This window comes from Anomalospiza imberbis, chromosome 11 (assembly GCF_031753505.1).
Source record: "Anomalospiza imberbis isolate Cuckoo-Finch-1a 21T00152 chromosome 11, ASM3175350v1, whole genome shotgun sequence".
Classification (NCBI taxonomy): domain Eukaryota; kingdom Metazoa; phylum Chordata; class Aves; order Passeriformes; family Viduidae; genus Anomalospiza; species Anomalospiza imberbis.
Genome location: NC_089691.1, coordinates 15,265,848 through 15,288,643, shown reverse-complemented (window position 1 = coordinate 15,288,643; position 22,796 = coordinate 15,265,848). Strand labels below are relative to the sequence as shown.

The 22,796-nt window shown below is 44.7% G+C and overlaps 1 protein-coding gene across 1 annotated transcript in view; it reads right to left on the bottom strand.

Annotated features, from left to right (window-relative positions):
• PTPRG (protein tyrosine phosphatase receptor type G) overlaps positions 1 to 20,792 on the bottom strand; it is a 389,287-nt gene extending 368,495 nt beyond the window's left edge. Inside the window, exon 1 of the mRNA XM_068202110.1 lies at positions 20,184 to 20,792. Within this exon, the coding sequence (XP_068058211.1) occupies positions 20,184 to 20,268 (85 nt within the window). The 5' untranslated portion in view covers positions 20,269 to 20,792. The remainder of the gene's footprint in view (positions 1 to 20,183) is intronic.
• Between the last annotated feature and the right edge of the window lie 2,004 nt (positions 20,793 to 22,796).

The window sequence follows — 22,796 nt, the reverse complement described above, 5'->3', positions numbered from 1 at the left end:
ACAGAACAGCTCTTGAGGGAATTAGAGCACACAGGTAGTTCCTGCCAATCATTTCAAGGGTCCATTCTCACACCAACAGACAGAAGATTCAGACACAACGCCAATTAATGCTAATTGTAGTTTTCTCCCAGTCCCTCTGCAACCAAAGATGACAGAGTCTTCATATGTGCTTCTTCACATAAGTGGCAACACTAATTTTGTTCACTTCAAAATCCTTGAACGCAGAGCTCTAAGCTTGATAAATAAGTTTACCAAGTTTTCAAATGGCAGAAGTACCTCTCTTCTAAGGAATCTACTCAAGTATTTTTCTTTACCTCAGTGTCACAGCTATCTGAATAGGAAATGGTTGTTCTGTAGGTTTTCACACTGCATTTCCCATACAAGGCTGTAAATCTTCAGAGACCTTGACAAGAAGAAATGATGAAGTGCCATAGCCTGGTGCTGCACACGGGGCCCAGGGACTTTCTCCGGCAGTGGGAGCATCCAGTGCTGCCCAGAGCAGGCTGTGTGTGAAATACCCTTGGGCACACCCCAAGAGCAGGGCTGCTCCAGCACACACCTGGAGTTTCTCTGCCTCCAGCAGCACCATCTTCTTCCCTTCCCTGCCTGCACACATTGCTCTGCAGAGCTGTAGGAACCCTCGCCCACACACGTAGGATTTTTGATGTCAGGAGCTGCTCACTCAGGTTCTCCTTCCCTCCCCGGCAGGCAGGGATCTGCTCAGCTCTACCAAGAGCTGCCCACAGCTTCCTGAAGGGCCATGTCAGGAAATCACAGATTGAGCACAGCAGAGCCACAAAGTCTTGGGGAGTTCAGTTCAGGTCAATGCTGTCATATTCATCAATGGGGAACTTTAAAGGCAAAGGTTACTGGGGACAAACACGACCTCAATGTATCCAGTGAAGTATTTGTATCATCTGTGAAACCCACAGTGAAAGATAATTATGGCTTAAAAAGGACACTCTGAAAATAGTTTTTATACCTCAGTTTCTTACCAATCCTACAAACATCACGATCAGTCTAACAAGATTCCCCAGTGTCCATTCACCCAGAGCCTTTCAAGCAACACATACAACTTAAAACTGCATTTGCTGCCAACTTTTCATGTCTTAATCATTGTATGTTTAAATACACATATCTACAAAACAAATGTCATGTCCACAGACCACAAGCCTTAAAAAAATTTAAGTAGAAAAATGTTAACAATTAATTAAACCAGTTCTCATTACCTCAATTTCCATCTGCAATTATAATCATTTCCCATTTAAAATATCTACCACATTTTATTCTTAATTAAAAATTACATCCTTGCAATGAAGTGCAATATGAATTAACAATTCAAATGTTATCTATGCAAATTCGTTAGTCCTTTGATTTTTTCCTCCATTTATGCAAAGTCATGTATAGGTTTATTTTTATTAAGCTTGTATAACTTCACTCAACATCTTCTGCTCTGAACTCTACATATATTTCAATCCAAGGACACAGAAATAAGTTGTAAATTACACAATTTCTTTTCAAGTGTCATGCCATTCATTTAAGAATCAATACATATGTGAAGAGGTGTCTTTCCTAAATAATTAGAAAAAAACACAGTAATTTTAAGATTCAAAGACATCTTAAGTTTCCAATGGTTTTGACAACAGCCATTTCTTCAGGCCCTGCTGTGTAAAGCCATCGGAGAAATTACTGTAACACAACAAAACCCCATCTCTGAATTAGCTTTGCCTGCACTCAGAGCTCAGTGACTCAACTCCTCAACACGACTCTCTGCCCTCAACTCTCCCATAGGCATCTCTTATCCAATTTGGTTTTATCTCCCTCAGCAGTGTTTTGAACTTTTACCCCAGATTTAAAATTTCTCCCTGCTTCATCAGCCAAGAGCAAGCTCAGACTCTCCAAGTGAACAAACGCAAAGCGTTAATGCCTTAGAACATGAATTGTTTGCCTACAGTGTCTGTTGATTTCAAAGGAATTCAGCAAAGTAGCACCAAAATGGTAACTTCGAGAAAAGTCTACACCTTGAGAAAACCCAAGAGTTTAAAACCATTTAATAAGAGCATCATTAGAATAATATACCCAGAATTACACGCACATCCTACCAACACCAATCACTACCTTGCCCAAAGCTACTCACACCCCGTTCCCGCAGGAAACGCACGGAGCACAGACCAGCTGAAACCATGTCACACACACCCAGTGAAGGGAGATTTCTCAGCAAGGACCAGCCAGCTCCAAGAAGATGCCTGTGACTCCGTGTTCTGGCTCCCCTGCCAAGAGAAGGCATTCTGCAGCTGGGAGAAATTAAGGCATCATACAGTAAGCTCTCTTCAGCTGTGTGGTCGTAAACCGAGGTTATTCAGGATGGCAATTAGCTGTGTGTGCTCAGCAAGGGAGCAAGCAAAGGTGGCCAGATGCTGCACAGATAAGATCCACATGCAGATTATCATTACACACCAGAAGATGAATTTTTCAAGGTCCAGAGGGCAGTGCAATGGCTTTAAACAGAGTATATACTTATGAGGCAATTAGATGTGTCAATGCGAGGCACAAGAAAAATGCAGCAGATTGCAGCAAGATCTGCAGTTTACCAAATTACAAGGACAGATCTTGAAGTCAAATTATACAAACACAATTACACAAATTACACTGTAACCTTCAAAGGAAGAGGTCTTCATTGTATTCCAAAAGCCTCATTGTGTTTTATTAGTAATTTCTGGCAGGACAAAGTTTGAAGTCGTGCAATTATTTCAGTGGCTAGTTTAAAACCCCCTTTATTCAGTGATCTTTTTCTGTCATAATCTCCTTATCTAATTTAAACTGAGTGCATTCTGTGAGTGTGATTTTCATTTAAGTTATTATAACTTATGCACAAAGGAATGTGTCAGTTCAGCTCACCAGCTAATACATTCTCCAGTGCTGTATGTGAGCAAAAGTAGACTACTTATATAGTCCAATATCAGAGTCACTTTTTTACAAAAAAGACCAGATAGCATCAAGCCCCGCATAGCACACCTGGGAGAAGTCACAGGACATTTTTACACGAGCACTTAGTCTTTTTTCTTTCTTTCCCAACCTGCAAAGACTGCTTGAGAGAAAAGCAACCAGAAAGGACACAGATCTGAGGCAGTTCCCCAGCACTGTCTATTCCCTCTCACTCTTTTAGAAGAAAGCACGTATGAAGTCTCTGTCTCCCCCTCCAATTATGTCATTTGTCCTCTGCTAACTCTCATCCATGTAAAAAAAATTCCTTCTATCCAAGATTGTAATTGGAGGAGCTTTAAATAGCTAATTTAACCTTGGGAGGATGTTCATTTTCAGTGAGCATATCTCTCCAATCTTTGAAACAGACAAACCCTTTCACCTGAGCATGCCATTCTTTAATTGTGGCAGCACTGTGAGATAATGCATTTCAAATAGTTGATCAACTCAGGGAGAATATGAATGCCCAAATATTTAACAGACAATGATGCCTTTTAAAATGAAAACTCAGCCTTGTGAAGATGGTTATTGCATGATCAACAGCATCCCAATACCATCACACAGAGACAATTTATTTTACACACCACAAAGAACTGCTTTTTCAGAAACTAATCAGTAATACACAGCTGTATCATTTTTGATCTGTCTCAGGCACTGCATATCAGTTTACCAGCTCACAGCCTCTCTCAGAAGAGGTTATCTGATTAAAGAGAAATGGAAAGACTACTGCTATTTGTCCTCTTTGAAAAATTCCACCAGCTCAGTATCAATGCTGATTTCATGATTATGAACCTCCAGAGCAAACCAGATTTATCCTGCAGCCAACCTTAGAGAAACTAAAAGGGTGAGGGTGTAGCTGTAGCACCCCCTTGGTCAGAGAACCTCAGATAACACTGAGGAAAGGCTCCTTTATTCTGAAGTGTAGCATGGTCTGATAAGACAGGTGTGTCCAAGAAGAATTCAAGCCATTAAAGAAAAAAAAAAAAAAAAAAGATTGCCTGGAGAATACACATCTTCTCTCCTCCATTGTCAATGTACTCAAATTCAGCAGTGCAAGACACTGGGACCCCTAAGGACATCTGCTGGCACAATAAACATTGCCCACAAAGATGCAGAGTCCTCCCAAGCTACCTTGGATTTACTCAGTTCAATCTGTTGCTGTGCAGCACAAACTTCTCCTTGTCTTGCTTCCCAAGCAGAGAAATGAGGAAGGCTGACACCTGCACGTAAACTGCCAGGGCAAGAAGGCCTGGCTGCTCTCTACACTGCCTTTACACAGATCAAAGCAGGAGGAGGTCTGCCTATTTGATCCCTCAGCTGAGCTAAGCACAAGCTGCAGCACAGAAACTGACCTCGTCCCTTGGCACAACAGTGAGAAGCCATCCTGGGTCAGTCAGCCTGGGCTGCATTTACCTGGGCATACACCTGCTCATCCTTGTGCAGCAAGTCTGGAGAGCACCACCAAAGACACTGCCAGCAGCCTGCTGAGCCAGAGTCTGGGAGGGAGAAAGCACAGCCACCTACTCAGAGCTTCTCATCCAAACACACAAGACACAGGACCATAAACAGCCAGAACAGACCCTGTTTTATGGGTATACTGTGAAGAACATGGTCCAAACAGTTCAAGTTTAATTGAATTCAATTGCTTCTAAATAGGATTGACTTTGTTCAATAGAGAGGAGTCCAGTTTGCCAGTCACATGTGTGATGTGTTCACACTGGTCTTCTCTGCAAGGATGGGGCATCACATTCAGCTGCTCTGTAGCTGTCAGATCCAACCCCAGAAATAAAAGCTAGAGCAGTTCAACCAGGTTCAACATCCTGGAACTGATGGAAATGCAGACTGTCCTCTGAGAAGTGCTGGTTGCACACAAGCCAACTTAAGAAGGTATTTTTAGCATGTTTGTTGAGCTTCATCATCTCAAAAAACGGCTACAGCCCAGTCCATCGGTGCCCTTTTCAGGGATATGGGAACATCAGGAGACACCGAGATCTTCAGGGGCAACACAGTCCACCACTCTTCAAGGTCTGCATTTCTTCACAGTAAGGTTCAAACCAGGACACCAGAAACCATCCTGTTTAACATCCTCTAATACAAAGTCTCCCATAGTCATGGTAGGGTTCAGTCTTTTTTCCTCAAAATGATCATCAGGTCCTTTCAACTTGTTTATGCTTGAGCAAATCACCTATTATCTGGTATATTATGCCATGCAATTTCCTTATAATTGTCACTTGCAGAATTCTCCCATATTCCACAGTGAGAATTCTGGGCCTCACAAACACTCCTGGGATGGCACCAAACAGAGAGAAACTAGGAAAGGAGTGGCAAAGAAAAATACAGCTGAAGTTTAGATTAAAATACATGTTAAACTGATTTTAAAACACCAGTGTGTATTTTACACAGACTCTGTTACCACTGTTTCTACTACTTTTTCTTGCAACACTGAAGAAAATATATAGTTGGCAAAATAGAGCCTAAACAGAAAAAGGGAGAAATCTGGCTGTGAACATGATTGTCCAAATAGCTGGTTTCTTCACTGTTTTCCCTCATTGCAAAAAATGTGTCCATAGGCATCAGTGTTTGAAAACAAGCAATCTCCACACATTTCCCTTCCATGACACGAGCTGCCCAAACTGATGAAGCAACATGTAAACTATAAAACATCACTGCCACTGTAGCTTTTCAGGGAAGAAACCGCAATGAAATATCATTGTCCTCTATCAACATAGCCTGTGGTAGATAAGTTTTTTCTTGTCAACATTGCAGTAAATCAGTCAGATTTCATCTGATGTTGCACCATCACACTCAAGGTAGAAATCTCCACTGCCTGAAGGGGGACTTTTTTCAAGACCAAAACCAATAAGCCTATGTAACCAGCGACCTGTTTCCACATAGTGTAGCCTTTCTCCACCACTTCAACCCTGGTGCAAAATCAACAGGTTTTTATTTGGACACTTGCAATTCTGGCTTCAAAGTCAACAGAAAAGTAATAGCAAAAGGCACTTCAGTCAAAGGAATCACAAGGCCATCTACCTTCAGTATCACACACCAAAGAGGTTTCCTGGCCTGTAAAACAGCCTCGTTACTTGGTTGGACAGGACGATACTTAAAAAGAAAAAAGCCAAACTACTTATGCAATGGTGTGATGAATCCCCAGTGAAAAGTCAGTTCTACTCTACAGTATCTGCTGAATATTTGTTCTATTCCATATTCTACCTACTGCTTTACTAATGGAAGAAACCTATTCTGGTATCAGACAGTGATCCAATAGCACCAGAGCATCCTCCTTACCAGAGACGATAAATATCTGAGAAATCAGGTCCAGGTGTCTGGAAAAGAGCTCCAGCTGCTCAGCTCCAGGGGGATGGATGACACAGCTACCCACAGCCATGCATCCAGGAACCCAAACTCCTCCTGCAGCCCACCTAAGGGCCTGAGTGTAACCCTGCCTGAGTGTAAAGGCCCAGCTACACCAGAGAGGGACAGGGCAAAGAAAGGAGCCCCCAGTCCCAGTGGGAGGATTCCTGCAGATGAGAGGCAAATACCTACAAGCAAGGACAGCACAGTGCTCAGGAAGTCAGCACTGCACCTCCTGCTGGGTTTTGGTTTTGCAGCCAAGGAGAACAACTCAAGAGCACACATGGCAAACACAATCAGAAGAACCACAGAGCAGTGACCATCAGAACAAGCCATGAGTCAAAGACAGACAAGAATGAAAGGACAAAGGAATAGCAAAGCAGTTCTCTGAAGTCATTGATAGTTCTGAGTAATATACAATTCTTCAGTCTAAGGTATTTCTATGAGATGCTGCAAATACTAAAGACATTAACACTGCATTATCCTTAAAAGTCCAGCTGAAAGGTCTCTGGAGCTCTTTTTTGTTATATATCCAAACCCACAGCATTAGCTCCTTCACAGCCACCTTGGCACCACTGCAATGTCATCCTGGAAGGCAGGACAGCAGAGTCACATCATAAAACACAAACACTGAGCAGGCCTCTCAGAGAGCACATGTCTACAGACAGCAAGGGCAGGCAGAAAGGTCCAGATTTGCTGATGCTGCCTGTATCAATCACAACAAGGTCAGTGAAAGGCACCAGGGGAAACACTGGATAGTTCATCAGCTTTCCAGAGCAGACAGGACACTACCCCTGGCTTTGATCCTTTATTTCACTCAGTATTGCATGCCCCAGCCAGCCAGTAGAAAAGTGTTCACCAAAGCCATGTATTTCATGTCCACCTCACCAAGAAAGAACACTTTGAGTGAGGCCCATATGCTTCAACATAATGTCCAATGAATCCAACTGAAAGTAGCAAACTCCAGGATGGCCTTTACTACACAAATAGAAGCAAAAAGGCAAATCAGAAGCAAAGAGACTGTAAAAACCAAATTGTAAGGTCTATGTCTCATAGCATACATAGTTTAGAAACACCTGGTTTTGCAAAGAAAGAGAGCTGCTTCATTATATAAATGAAGTGCTCATAGCCTCAGTTCAACTAAAAGCACAACTGTCAGGCACATCAGTAATTCTGTCCTGATCTTCAGCTTTTTAGCAAGTGAACGTGTTACTAAGAGAGTGCAAATGAGACAAGGTGGAGTTGCTACTCATTGACAGTGAGCATCTTGGAAACCTCCTCCATCTCTGCACCCAAAATGCCTGATCATGTCTCCCAAATACAGGAGTGAAGGGGGGAATGCAATCTCAAACTACAGGAATGAAGAGTTATTGATCAAGACAGAAGTCAAAACTGTACAGTGTGAAAGTGTAATCAAGACTACTGTGAAATTATAAGACTCCTCAGAACCAATGAAAAAAAGTTAATTTTCTTCCTAAGTTGGTTTTCACCTTGGAAACTAATTGTTGAAAGAGAAAAGGTCACACTGCTTAATAGCATGAAATAAGGAAAACAGTACATGCAGATAGTGCTTGACATGAAGTATTAATTACCTTTTTGGCAGAGCATCTGTTTGTGCTGTGATGTATTACTCCTTACACTGAACCATGGCTTGGGATTCTTAGGATAGGTGTCACTAGTATGTGGACAAGTCACTTTTACCTTAGATCTCTGGATCCCAGGTGTGCTTATGTATTTTTAAACACAGCTGGTTTCTTGGCACATAAACATGAATTGCTGTGTGGTTTTAAGTTATTAGCTAACTAATTTGCTGTTCTGTCACCAAATTCAGGAAATTCATACACAACTCCTATGCTGCCTCCAAGGGTGAAGGAAATGTGCTCTTCATCATATCATCTAGTTACTGATTATGTTTTGTTCCTACAAAACACTACTTTCACTGTTAACTTGAGAGCAGTCTCTTGCTTTGATTACCAAGTAGCTAGATCAGCCTTTTTTTGCCCTTGGTTTGCCCTCTTCCTTAACTCATGAACATATCTGAATCAAAGCAAGCAGAAGGAAAAGAAAAGGTGAGAGAAAAATGAAGCCAAGAAATTCAAGTAACAGGTATCTCATAACACTTAGGCACTTCAAAGGAAGGTCAAACAGGAAATGAGGTTTAGACCAAGTAAAGGGTCTTGCATTCAGAATTAAGCATTCCAGGAATTCTTCAACGTTTCTTAAATTACATGAAGCATTGAGCAAGATCACAGCAACCCAAAGAACCACCCGATAAAAATACAGGCATTTACTTTTCCAGCAAACCACCAAGGAAGATTTCCTTGTCACCCTGATCACCCTGTGATCAACTCACAAGAGCAGCAACACTTCCTCTTTTGGACATTTCATCAGAGCACTGTCTCCAGGTGTTTTCTCTAAGAGCACATGATGGCTCACCATTGCCTTACCTGGGAAGCCCCAGCACTGCTGCAGTGTGAATTCCATGCTGAATTTGACTCAGGGTAATTGTTATTGCTGGCAATCTGCTGGCTGTGGGGTAAAAGCCAGCTGACAACACAACAGCTTCTTACATGAATTGGCATAATGCAGAAATATCCTAGCCAAAGACTGAAAGCACAGAGACCCAGACTCTGCTTTTTCCACTGGAAGTCATCCCCACAGATCACTGCCCAAATGTGCCAGGGAAAGCCTGAGCTACCTTGCCAGTGCAGGACTCCAGGGTCTCAACATTCACTACAGCCCCCAAGATATTTTTAAACTACTTCTAACTGCCAAGTAATTTTTACTGCATTTATTTCTCGGTGATGACTTAGAGTAAGTGCTTATTTTTAAATCATATTTGACATTTTGTTAGGTACATTGGAAAATAAACCAATTCCTACATATGCAAAAATTAGGAATTAATGAGGCCTGGCAATTATCTTGATGGAAAAAACCAAGTGACTTAGTTGAACACACAGAGACTCACTTAAAAAAAAAAAAAGTCTGCTCTAGTAGTTAAAAAACAAACGAAATTGCTTCTTATTGATTTTAATTTAGGTTGAAACACTAGCTGTCTCTCCAACAAAGCCAGAAATGGAAACAACTATAAATGAGTACAAGATGTGATAAGATAGACAGATTCTTAAGCAATCTAGTACAGAGATGACCTCCAGTTTAGACAGTAGTTAAAATATGATATCATATGTATGGATCAATAAATAAGTTTGCATTTGTCTCAGCTCCAAAAGCTGTAGAGCTACGTTCTCTTTTCTTTAGCAACTCTAAAATGTTGTCCAATTAAGCTCTGGGTTTTTTTTTCCTCACAGATCCTCTAGATTCTAATTTACAAATAAAATCAAGAGAAGCAATTAAATGTTTAGTACTATCAGCATGTTTCCCCAAGTGATGCACATGTGGAACAGAATAGAAGCAGTCCAATCTTGATACAGGAGAATGTGTTACAAATTGAAATACGTTCCCATTACCATTACTCACAGGCTTCACGCTCTAGCAAGTCCCAGAATCAGCACCACGCTGCCCATCCCTGCACAGGAGCCTGCAGCTCCAGTCTGCCAGGCTGCAGCAGCTCTGATCCTCTGCACTCCAGCCTCCAGAGCCAGCAGGGACACAGAGCAGGGCTCGGGGTGCACAGCAAGAGTGTGTGCAGCACAGAACACTAGAAGGGACTTTTGGTGATGGCCATCCAGCCCATCCTGTTAAAGGCTAATTAAAACCTTCCTGGCAAACTGCCTGGTCACTCTGCTCTGCTCTCCAGACAGCATGCACTGCCAGGGCCTGCCTGAAGCACACCAGAGCATCAGGATCAATCAAGCATGATTTATGATCCTTTCAGCACAACAGAACTTGAGCCAACATTACTTGGTAGGTACAGATCAGGTCTTCTGTTATTTGTGAAAGCTCCTATATTTGGAAGGCAGGTCTCCCTCTCTCCTTTAGTTATAAATATCTCTCCACTTTCTCACATACCTTTGCATACCCCAGGCTCTTCACAGATAATATCAGCTGAGGGAGAAGGGGCTGTTTTTTCACCATTTGATACATGAAGCAAATCAGACGCAATCAAGGTAAAAAGCTAAAAGCATCCAAGGGAGGCCACCTGTCACAGTTGAGATGGCCACGATACACAGAGCATCACTACACAATTTCAGAAGGCTTTAAGTATTCCCCCAACACAGTAACACCATACCTCATCAGAAAGCTTCAGGTGTCTGCCCATACAGAGTAACACCACGCCACTTCAGAAGGCTGCAAGCATCTGCCCTCCTTGTTCTTCAGCCCAACCTTTTATCCCCTCATGTTCATGCCCTGCACTGTGTGCCCTCTGTTCCCCTTGGTGGTTGCTCAGTGCCCCTGGGCACTCCATGGCTCATTGCTGCCAGTGCTGCTCACCTGCTTCTCACAGCTGGACCCACTGGGGATGAGGCTGGGCCAGCCCCACTCCCAATTCCCAAAAACTGTGTGCCTACAGCCACACTGGACCCTGGGCACTCCATGGCTCATTGCTGCCAGTGCTGCTCACCTGCTTCTCACAGCTGGACCCACTGGGGATGAGGCTGGGCCAGCCCCACTCCCAATTCCCAAAAACTGTGTGCCTACAGCCACCCTAATGGAACAGGGTCACAGTAACAGAGCAGATCTAAATTCTTGCAAACAGTATCCATCTCAATATCCAGTCTCCCCACCCACTTCCAGCAGAGGAGGAAAAGAATCACTTTCTACCAAGACCAGCAGCACAATTAACACTAACAGGGTGAGGGTATGGACAGGGCAAACCCTCCCCACATCCCAGGGAAACCACTGCCTCCTTGGGATTGCACCCACATTGCAATACCCACTCCAGGTGTGATGGAGCTCATCTTGGGTCATCACACCAGGGTGAGAAGTGTAGCCAGAAGGTCACAGGCAGGTTCTGGAGCTGTGTGAAACCTTCAGTGTGCCGTGTCTGACAGAAGTCAAAGCCTGAGTTACGCTCTTTAGAGAACTCCACATCACCTGGACTGTTAAAAGGATGCATGGATTGCTGCTCCCTTAAAAACTGTTTGGCTTAAAAAGGAAATAAACAAAACCAGAAGAAATTATCTTAGAGACACTAAGACTGCAGAGGAATTAAGCCTTTCTTTCTATTTCTAAAATTCCCTTTATAGCAGTATTCAAGGCACATTAAAAAAAAAATTAAAAGGGGAAAGAAGATGAATTTGAAGAGCTTATGGAAATAAAGTTAGAAGCCCTAAGAATCAGTGATCCAGGCCACATCCACTGAACAGCAGAATATTTTGTTCAGCACTGACTCCAGTAATGATCTAGAAGTCATACTAGGCAAACAATCAACATGAGCTTCCTTGCTGCACCAGAAAAATAGGCCACTGAAAATCCCTGGACAAACAGAAAGGGCAAGAGCATTGCACATACATAATATGAACAAGACCAGTGGTCAGTTCTGGTGCACACCTTTCTAAAAAAAAAAAAAAAAGAAAAGAAAAAAAAAAGAAAAAAACCCAGAGAAAAGGACAAAAAACATACTCTGACAAAAGATTATTCAAGGACTGGATAAAATCTCATGGCAAACGGTTTCTGAGGTTCAGGTCAAAGGGTTAATCAGGACACTCCCATGGTAACAAAATATCAGAGGGCTGGTTAAACTAGTAGGGAAAAGTGAAACAGATAAGAGACAGTTGTTAAAGTAGTTGTATATATATAGTTTGATATTCAGTAATTCAAGCACCACTTTTTTTGGTGGCTTATTTATTTTGGTAAGTACTTTGCTCATAGAAAGAAGCTTGGGATAATTTCAAAATGGGCAGCACACAAATAATTGATTTAAAAGAGACAACTGACTGATACATATGATAAAGCATTCCAAGGATTGATACATATGATAAAGCATCCTCCAGAAAGCCAGAATTTTAATGGACAGACTGGACATCTCTGCTTCACCACAGGCAGACTCATACTAGGAGGTGGTTTTACATTTCACCACATGGTAAAAGAAAAACTTTCAGAGAAGTATAAAGACAGTATTAAAACAGCACCCCTTTGACACAAGGCCACCCAAAGGGAATATTGACAATAGCAAGCACAGCTGTATTTCAGAACGATGTCATGATGAGGGTTATGGGACAAATCTTCACCTGGTGAAAGCTGTCACAGCAACGGCAGCAGCAGTCGTGCCATGATGGTGTGCAGCAGCTGAGGATCTGCCATGGCACCAAGAGAAGAAATAACAGAACTTGCACATTTTGCACCCCCAGTTTGCAAATATAACAATGAATTAATTCACAGTAAACAGGAGGGAAGCGCTTTGCAATGCATAAACAATGTAGTAAGAAACAATTTTAAAAGTCACAGTTTCTGAAGCTGCTGTCACTGAGCACAAATTTTAACACTTACTTAAATAGCTAAAACTGTAAAAAGGTGTCACTTCAGAACACAAACAGTTATACAGAAACCATATAATCTGATGCAAAACCCTTGGGCAAAGAAGGAAAAATAAACAACTAATTTTAGAACCTGAACACTCCATTAGCACTTCTCACCAATTAAAATATGATGCAACTGCTGTCAACAGGCAAATTTTAGTTGCATTTTAAGCATGGATTTAAATACAAAATACACAGGCTACTGCACTGTAACAACAATAAGTCAACTACCTACAAGAAGAGACTTTCAACTGCTTCTCTCTGCCTATCCAGTGAATGGATGCAATGTCTAAGAGACAGACATGCTGCACAATCCCTCATTTCTACTTTGACTGCAGTAAATCTATACCATAATCTCCAGAAGTCTAAAAGCACCCTAGTAATCTAAATGCCAATGGAAGTCTATAAAAATTTAATCCTTAAACTCAATTTTGATAGCAATGTAGATCTGCACCTAATTATTTGAAAGTTATTAGGTATCTTTATTGTTTCCAGGGGGTTGGGAATGGGGAGGGATGGCTGGACACAAGCCTCACGTTGAGGCCACTACACAGAGGTTTAACAGAAACATTTGTCGACAAAAAATAAATTCATTAAACGTGCCCTAAAAAGCTCTTTGTCAAAACTTATTTATTTTGAGATATGCATCACAAACTTCACTACCTTCTAAGATACAAACCAAATTCTTGTAAAATCCAGAAGGGGAGAGGGGAGGTGGGGAAAGGGAAAGAAGATTATTCAGGGAAGCATTTCTAAGCACATCAAACTGACACAAAGGTAGAGAGTGGTTCTCAGGGATGGGAGTTACTTCAGGGACATTCTTGTTTCAAAGAAATGTAGAGTAAAAGAAAGTAATTTCCTTTCAGTTGAGGACCATCAACATGGGCCAGAACTGTTTCTATTTACCTCTGCAGTAGAAAAATTAATTTTACAGTGCATTGGCACAACATTACCATCATATCCTGCTTATTCAGTGTTCACTTCTTACACTGAAGTCCTCTTCCACTCTGGGACAACCAACACTGGTCATCAACCAGCCTGACAACCTCTCCAAGGAACTCCAGGTCTAAGACTTCAGACTGTCAAAAAACAATCCAAGTAGATACTTTTATAGGAGCGAGAAAAGGGCAAGGACTGCTTTTGTTAAAGCAAGTATTGTAGCATTTCCTATGTCTCTTGCAAGCCTCCTGCAAGGACAGAAGATGGAAAGAGTGAGGTGTGGGAAAACTGAACAACTCTGCACTTTGCCTGGGAGAAGTTACCAGATAGCTTTCCTTTCCTGTCAGCTGAATAAACTGACTCCCAACAGAACTTTTAACAGCACTCTGTCAGAGAGACAGGCACATTTTATTTCAAAAAAAGAACAAAGCAGCTGCCACAAGACCAAATCACATCCTGCATTTTGCTCCTAAATACCACTGCAGCTCTTCAGGGCTCAAGGTTTCATTCATTACATTTCTGCAAGCAGAGAAAAGGATTTTTCAAAGCAGATTTCCTAAGCTAAGCATCCAAGTCTCAAAATACCTAGATTTTCTTTAGAAAGGCCCCCACACTATGAATGCAAAGCCCCTCAAAGCAGGCACTGGACAGGATAAACATCATCAGGCATCACTGCCGCATTTGTGCATAGAAAAACTGCAACACCCACATTAATTGAGATTTTATGTGCCAGTACTGCTGGCAGGTGCATGATGCAGACATGTTTTAAGTTCTAGAAAATTGTTCATCATTATTCAAATGACTTCATAATTAAGAGCACTAGTACTTCAACTCCCAAGCAAACTTGGAGATGCATAATAAAACCACATGGAAAAAAAGGCCATACAGTAACTGATTTACTTTAACCATAGTTCACTTGAATACTAATTCAAATTGCTGTCAAGTGAGCCATTCAGTGTAGCAAAACACAGTGACTGCATGAACTTCTGAGCTCCTTTACTGCCCTGTGCCTTCACTCCTCCTCCTCCTCCAAAGGAGGGAGTTTATTCTCACCACTGCTTCCTCCAGCTTCCCAGCAGTAATATCAGAGGAAAGGAAAAATAAGACAAGAACAGCAATATCCATGGAGTATCTCAGCAACATCATTGCTGTGCTTGCATTCTGCTCCCTAATTCATCTGTTCACTTTCAGGGTGGGAAGAGATTCTGCTTAGGCCACAAATATGTGACAGCTCAAGGCATAAAGCTGGAATCTGCTGTGTCCTGGCAGCTGTGCCTCAAGAAGATGAGTGCACACTGAAATGCAAGCATTTGGAGACACAACCAGTGCAGCCCAGATTCCTTCAAGAGCACGCTTGTCCTCAGTGAAGTGGGCTGAGACCACCTTGGAGCACTGGAGGACCTGTCAGAACCACTGAAAGGAAGAAACCAATTTGACTTGCCCTGGGGCAAGTAATCTGTACCCTGCAATACAGATAACATGATCACCAGGGCAAGATACTGAGCAATGGAAAAATGAACAGCACTCAGGGATCATTTTTGTGTGTGTGGGTTTTTTGGGTTTTTTTTTTCTGTAAAGGTTTATGGACACACAAATGTGGAAACTAGTTGCTTCCATCAAAAGTTATTCTCTAGTTGGGCACCACCAGTTGGCCACAGCCCAGGTTCTTCTGCTTAGGATGAAAGGGTGCATTAATGCACATCTTCCTTCTCTGCTTTGCTTCCGATCCATACACGCGTTCACAAAACTGTCACTTATGGTGCAACTGGGCTGTACCTGGCAATCTGTGAAGTTCTGTTCCCATCAACCTGTGCAAGAAGATGCAGATCCACAGTTTTCACTTGGAGGAAACACTGACATGGGTTTACCTCATGAAAAAGGGAAAACTTGAGATACTTAGACACTAAAGCAGCAAACAGTCCCCAGAAGGAATATATAAATGATAAATTAACCCATATGGTGTATAGCTAAATCCTCAGATGACTCCATATTTTTAAAAAACATTCATCTGATAAGCTTCACTTCCTAAAATACTTAAGAATTGTTGTTTAGAATGAAACTTAAAGTAGCATAGCATATAAACATAAACAATTACAATTTCATCAACACACAGGAGCAGCTCAATAAAAATGGAAGCACAATAACTTGGGCAAACAGAAATTAGGCTCATTTTTTCATAATTTCTCCAATTAAAGTTATATATTAGCTAAAGTACAGTGTTATTACTAGACCCTTAGGCTTCAGAGCACATCATGCCACATGTTCATTTGGCTGCGAAAAAGCAGCAACCAAATGATTAGCACTTTTTTCCAAGGACAGTTGAGATTAATAGTTTGAAGTCATTCCTTAATTTAACCATGAAACTTGAACATTTAAATTAGAGTCAACTTTAATAACATTTATTTCAGAAAACTGTAAGTATGTTAGTCCTTGAGCACTGATTATAAGATGGATAGAGCTGTTAGCTGTCTTTTCTGTAACTGGAAACAAATTCCAACTATTAAACTTAACAGAACTTGATGCCAACACTTGTCCTTGCAAAGACCCAGAAACTGGGAGTGAAACCATCACCCTACTGAATAAATAGGTGATTTCCAGTGATTTTTTTAATGGTACCAAGCAGGATCTATTTGTTCCACAAAGATTTCCAGTGTGGATGCAGGTGGGACAGGTGAAGGACATGACAACTCTGCTTGACTCACAGAAGGTCATCACTGCTCTAAGACACCCCTTTTCTGAACAGGATCAGAAACCCTTACATCCTCCTTTCCTAGACAAGAAAGAGAGGGTACAGGGCATAAGAGAGCAATAAAAGAAATCCTAACTCATACACACAGGCAAAATATCCTCCTTGTCCTTCCAAGCAGAGCAACATCCCCAGCCTGGATACAGGCTTTGTAGATATTGCAATATTGGTAAGGAAATTCCAGTTACCCTCAAATTATGGTGGTTTTTTTTTTTTTTTTTTTTTTTTTTTTTTTTTAATGTATTAAAATCCTTTCCTTCTGTGATGCCTCTTCCTCCCTTCCAACTTTAGGAAGCCCTTCCTCTGGCTGCTAGCACAGACAGCTCCTGTGACTACTTGAAGACTTTTGCAAGCTGGGTCCAGGCCCCGTTAACCACAAGCCTGCTAAGGGACAGCAAAGCTCTCCCTGGAGTTCCCCCCCAAGAAGCAAATCACAAGCTCAGCTCTTGCAGCCTGGGAAGGCTCACTTGACTGTCTTTATCTGCAAGGACTCCATTAGCAACTTCCTGTAACATATTTTGAAACAGCACTGAAAATAAGGGATAATTAAAATGTACAAAGTGTCATCTTCATAAAAGCCACAGGACTAAATAAAGTCTTGGAGGGCCCTCTCCTGTACATTCCGTATTTCTCTACGTGCACAATGCACCTTCCTCTGCAAAATCTTTACTAGACAAAGCCAGTTTTCTCTGTACCTTTAAATATATCTGAAGAAGTATTTACTTAGTTCATAAGGCATAGCTCCCAGTGTAATTTTTCCTCCAAGCAGAAGACAGTTAGATACAAAATTAACTCTCAGCTCAGATCTTTGAAGACTCAAAATCCAAAACCATTTAGGCAGTTGCCAGGTTAGCAACAATTTGATTCATTACCAAAGAGCTAATCTAGACTCAAGAAAATCACTTTTATTTATGCATCCAACCTAAGAAAATGGTAGCAATTGTCATTCCTTAGATGACAGGAATGTCAAAGAAGAGCTAAGAATTGCACAAATGTGTACTTCTGCCTTTACAAAAAAATATTTACTCTCTCTTGGCAAAGCACCAAGAAATCAGATAGTAAGGATATCACCTTAATGTTAATATTTATGTCTTACTGATTTTTGGTACTGTGAATTTAGATTAATGAGCAAACAGACCCCATGGAAACAACCTCCCTTACCTTGTCTTGGTTTGATTTATTAACCAATGCAATTACCAGTGACAAGCTCACAGAGAAATGCACTAAACTGTTCAGAAAGAGGAAACCCTTACCCACATTTTTTTTTTGCCAGAGTGACTCCTTTCTCTTACTGCAACCAAAGGAACAACAACAAAAATACCTACTTGAACAGTGAAACCCTATTACAACACTACTAACAAAGAAATACTGCAAAGACTTATTTTCTACATGGTTCATTTACTGTTACTGAACAAAAAAAAAAAAAGAATAGCCTTTATGTTTCCTCACAAAGTAAAGTGATTTGCAGGGGAGAAAACAAGTAGTGACCTCTCTTCCATTTAAAGGGAGCTAGATATGAAGCAGAAGGAAGAAGGATGCTTACAAATTAAAACCAAGCTGACAAATACCTTACTTCTTTAATCCTCTCTAGAAAATGCTATGAAAAGGTACAGAAGCATTTGTGGTAGATAGTAAATGGTTAATATCTGGCCGGGATTCCCTGCCAACTCAAATTCCGATGATTTGCCATTGGATGTTGTCAGCACCAATGTCCTGTTATAGCCCACAGAGATCCTCCCTGCAGCTTTCCTGCCTCGGGCATCTCTGATGTGCGGGATCAGAGCGAGGCGTCCCCGTTTATCAGGATGTTCCACTCACACCCCTCGGCTGCACGCACACCAGGTACTGCTGCTCTTCAGAGGCTCTAACATGGTAGCTCTGAACAAAAACTAAAGGCATAAAAGCCTTTCTGGAAAATAGTTTGCTTTCCAGGCAAACCTTTAGCAACGAACAGCCCTGAAACATTCCCGAGTATTACACAGCTGTTTTATGGCTTCTGGCATTAAAGAGTTTACCAACACTCTGCAAGCGTCCTACTACCCTCTGCTTGCATCCATCTTATTCCAACCATAATGCAAATATTATCTGGTTCAAACATCGCTGATCTAAATCAGCAAGTCATACAATACTGTCATATTAAACCAACATCAGGGCTTATTTTCCTGCAGCATTCCTGGAGCCTGCCTTCTAGATGTAATTACTATACAATATATATCAGAACCAGAGAGAAAGGCATCACACTCCAAGGGCTGAAATCGAGAAGAAATCAATACAAAGAAGATAAATGTTTCGTCAAAAGCTGCAGAGGTATTAACCCTCTCCCCAACTTAGTTTCTTTCTGCTTCAAATCATTTTACTATGTGAGAAGCTGCTGGAAGGAATGGGATGGGTCTATCTGCTTAGCTCTGCATTTGGTGTCAGAAAAAAAAAGGGTATTCCAGGGAGAATTTTTTTTTTAATGGAAAAAAAAAGAACACATAAGTGAAAGTTCCTATAGAACCTCCAGAATTCAGTTATTTCGTTCGACTCTCGCACACCTGGCCGCGGCGAAGAACCAGGGCAGGCTCAGGAGCCCAGGGCAAGGACGGGAGAAGCCGCGGTGGGGGCAGTTCCCTGGCGGCGGGGCTCGCGCTGCCCCCGGCGCCTCACGCCGCGCGCACCTCCCGCCCCATCCCCGCCGGGCTGGAGGGCGCGCAGGGCAGAATCAACCCCGGGATGCCTCGGGGCTCCCGGCCCCTCCCGGGCCGCCCGGAGCGGCCGCGGATCCCGGCGGGAGCGCGCCGGGCGGGGCCCGCGCTGCGCGCCGGCGGAGGGGAGCGCGCCCCGCGGGGGCGCCGGCGGCGCCACAGCGCCCCTGGCGGGCGGCCCGGGCGCTGCGGCGGCGGCGGGAGCCCGAGCCCCGCGAGTTCCCCCGGGCCGGGGGAGCGGCGGGGCCGCGCGTCCCAGCGCGGGGCGCGGGGCGCGGGGCGGGCGAGCGCCCACCCGGCCCCGTCACACGCGAGCCCTGCGGTTCGACTCGGGGCGAGGAGCGATACACAGGCACCGGCCGTGGGGTTCGAAGTGGGGAGGGGGGGGGGGGAGAACTGTACGGTGGTCGCCGAGTGCCCCCCGCCCGCGGAGCCCCTCTCCCGCGGGTGCGCGGTGGCGGCCGCACAGCTCCAGCCCCGGTGCGATGCGGGCGCGCAGCCCCGCGGGACTCCCCCTCGCCCTGCCAAGGTCAGCACGCGGCATGGCGAGACCCCCACCGCGGACACGAGTGGGGTCTGGAGGGCAGGGACCCGCGCACCGCGAAGTTTCTGGAGGGGGAACCGGGGGGCTGCGACGCGGGGTCGGAGCGCGGAGTCATGCTGCCTTTCGGGGCGGCGAGCGGCGGTCCCGCAGCACAAAGGGAGCTCCAGGCAGCCCCACGAAAGAAGAGCAGCGCGCAAGGACCCCCCCACCCGCGCCCGCCCCACGCCGCCGGGCGCTGCAATGCACCGGAGACCGGGGACACCGCGCCGGGAGCGGGGAGCCGAGCCCGTGCTCCGCTCACGGCCCCACTCGCGGGCAGCGCAGCCCGCAGCCGGGAGAGTGCTGTGGAGCGGGAGGAGACCCAACGCTGGGGCCGCCCCGGCAAAGGGGCCCCCGCGATCCCTGGCGCATCCTCCGCGCTCGCGGGGTGCCCCGCCGGCTCCCCACGGGGGTCGCGGACACGTGTGGACGAGGCACCGGGAGCCCCCCCAGCCGCCGCGCTCACTCACCGGGGAAGCACACCACATCATGGAGCACGGAGCTGGTGATTTTCAAGAAAAAGATCCACCAACACGGTTGCAGTAGCCTCCGCATGTCCAAAGCCGCACATCGAAAGGGGAAAGGGGCTAAAATAATTAACACACAGGGGGAGAAGAAAAAAAAAAAAAAAAAAAAAAAAAAAAAAGGGGGGAGGGGGCAAAAAAAAAAAAAAAAAAAACTTGTTGAAAATAAGTTTCTCCCCGCACCCCTGTTCCTGCGGGAGAAAGCGGGGGGCTCCTGCTCGCCTCCTCTACGGGGGAAAAAATCCCCCCAAGCGCGGGGCAGGGGGAGCACAGAGACGAGCGCCGGCGGGGCGCGGGGACCCCCCCGCGCGGCTCGGCGGGCGCGGGGCGGCGCGGCTCAGGCGGGCAGCAGCGGCGGGGCGCGCATGCCGCGGACGGGGCGCTCACAGCCGCCTCCGCGCACGGGCGGGCGGGCGGCGGTCAGCCGGGGCCCCGGCGCGCTCCATCCTGCCGTACAGGAAGTGGCGGGCGAGCCCGGATCCTGGCGGAGACTTTAAAGCGGGGCGAGGGAGAGAGAGGGAGAGAGAGCGCAGCGCGGCGCGGCGGCGAGGCGAGGAGAGGAGAGGCGGCGGCGCGCCGGGCGCCCCGGCGGCGCGCCCCCGCCGCCCTTAAAGCGGCCGCGGCGGCGGGGCGGGGGCGCGCTCGTGTACACGCTCCCGCTCCCGTGCACGCTCCCGCCCCGCCGACCGTGTGCGTGTATTTGTGGAGGACGCCGCCGGCAGCGGAGGGCTTGGGGCCGGTGTGTCGCCGAGCCGCGGAAATTCGCCGTTTGCAATTTCGGGTTCCGCGCTGTCGCCCCGGCGGTGTCTGTTGGAAGTTACTTGTCTCGTTATGCCGCCCCCCGGTGCGTGCTGCGAGGGGGCCCTGTCCTTCGTGGTCCCCCCCTACTTGTGTGCATCACTCGGGGTGCTGTCAGAGGGGTCCGACCCCCCTCCCCGCCCCAAAACCACGCAGTTTCACATCCCCTTCGAATCCGTCCCCCACAGAATCGCACAGCTCGGTGCTGTGCCCGGGTATTTCCAGAAATCCTCATGGAAATCATACAGATTTTGTTCTCCTCCAGTGACAGATATCTTTTTGGGTACTGCAAGAGACACCTCCACCCTCACTATCCCAGAATCACATAGATTTTTCCTCCCCCAGTAATACTCATCATTCTGGATGTTGCTGGAAGCATCCCACAAAATTGCTATTTTTTTCCCAGTATTGTGCATTATACTACGTATTTCCAGAGAGCCACCTCAAAATAAGATAATTATTTGATGTCTCTGTAAAGTCAGATGAAGGCTGTCCCAAGCCACTCTGCATCCACAACCCCTCCATGCCTCGTCGGCAGTTTCTGAATGGGTGATAATTTTGCACAGGAAACAGAAGCAGAAAATGGTGTGAATCCAGGATGAAGGGATGGTTGTTTGTACTTGGTATTTCCTGGCTGTGCTGTGGTCTGCTGATGCTTAAATTTCATTCAGTGGTAGTTTTTGTCTGTTCGTTAATTACATCCATTCCAGGGATTCAGTTTCAGAAAGGAAAGGGTTTGGCTAGGTTTATCAGCGAGCAGTGTGCTCAGCTCTGGCTCTGTCATTTGCTATGCTCCTCTTCACTTACCTGCAAACCTTCCACATTTGTGGTGTTTCCAGAGGAGAGGAGATGGTCGGCAGGAGGAGGAACGGAGTAGGAAAATTCGGAAGTCATTTGTGAAATGGCAGTGATTTTCTCTCCCCCTTCCTCAGCTTAGGGGTCACCAGAGCAGTGCCCTCAGGTAATTAGCACTGTCTACAAGTGGTTTTGTGTCCATCCAGGTTTACCCCACTCAGCACAAGATGCCAATGCAGTGGATTATGCTGCATCCAAAGGGCCCCTCATCAGGAGACATTTGTAGCCTTTCCTTTTACTTTCTCCCCACATACCAGGTCAAGACTGCCAAAAATCACTGTTGGAAGTTAAAAGCGCAGTCCTTATTGGCCAAAACTGCTCATCCCAGTAGGGATTTTTCAAGTGTAAAGATTTATGGACCTGATTAGATATTCTCTGCCCTTGAGGACACTACCCATTGGGGTGTGCAAAAATTAGAGAAGGTACTTGTGTATGGATTTGTCTAAAGCAGAGCAAAAATTTATAGGCCTTGGAGAAAGGTCTCATCCAACTTGTCCATTAAATCATTTCCCAGAATATGGTTTCAACTCTTATAAAAATAAAGATACAATTTTAAGAGCTAAATTTCCTGATTTTTTTTTTTTTTTCTTATGAAAATCAAAATCAAATCCCCTCCTGCCCTGACCTTTTGGATTCTGCTGTGACATCTGGGCTCAGTTACTTATTGGGCTGTTCAGAAAAACCTGCAAAATATTCCCCTTTCAGCAACTGCTTGCAACTTTGCTGTTCTATTTCAGCAGATAGGGAGGCACGTTCTACACCAATACTGAGACCTGCCTCTTCAAATTATGTCTCCCTGGTATCATAAGAGGCAATCTTAAGGTGTTTCAATCTAAAAGTGGGCTTCAAAAGGTCTCATTACATGAGAAAAGTTATTACACACTATTGCAATATCACAAAAGAAGA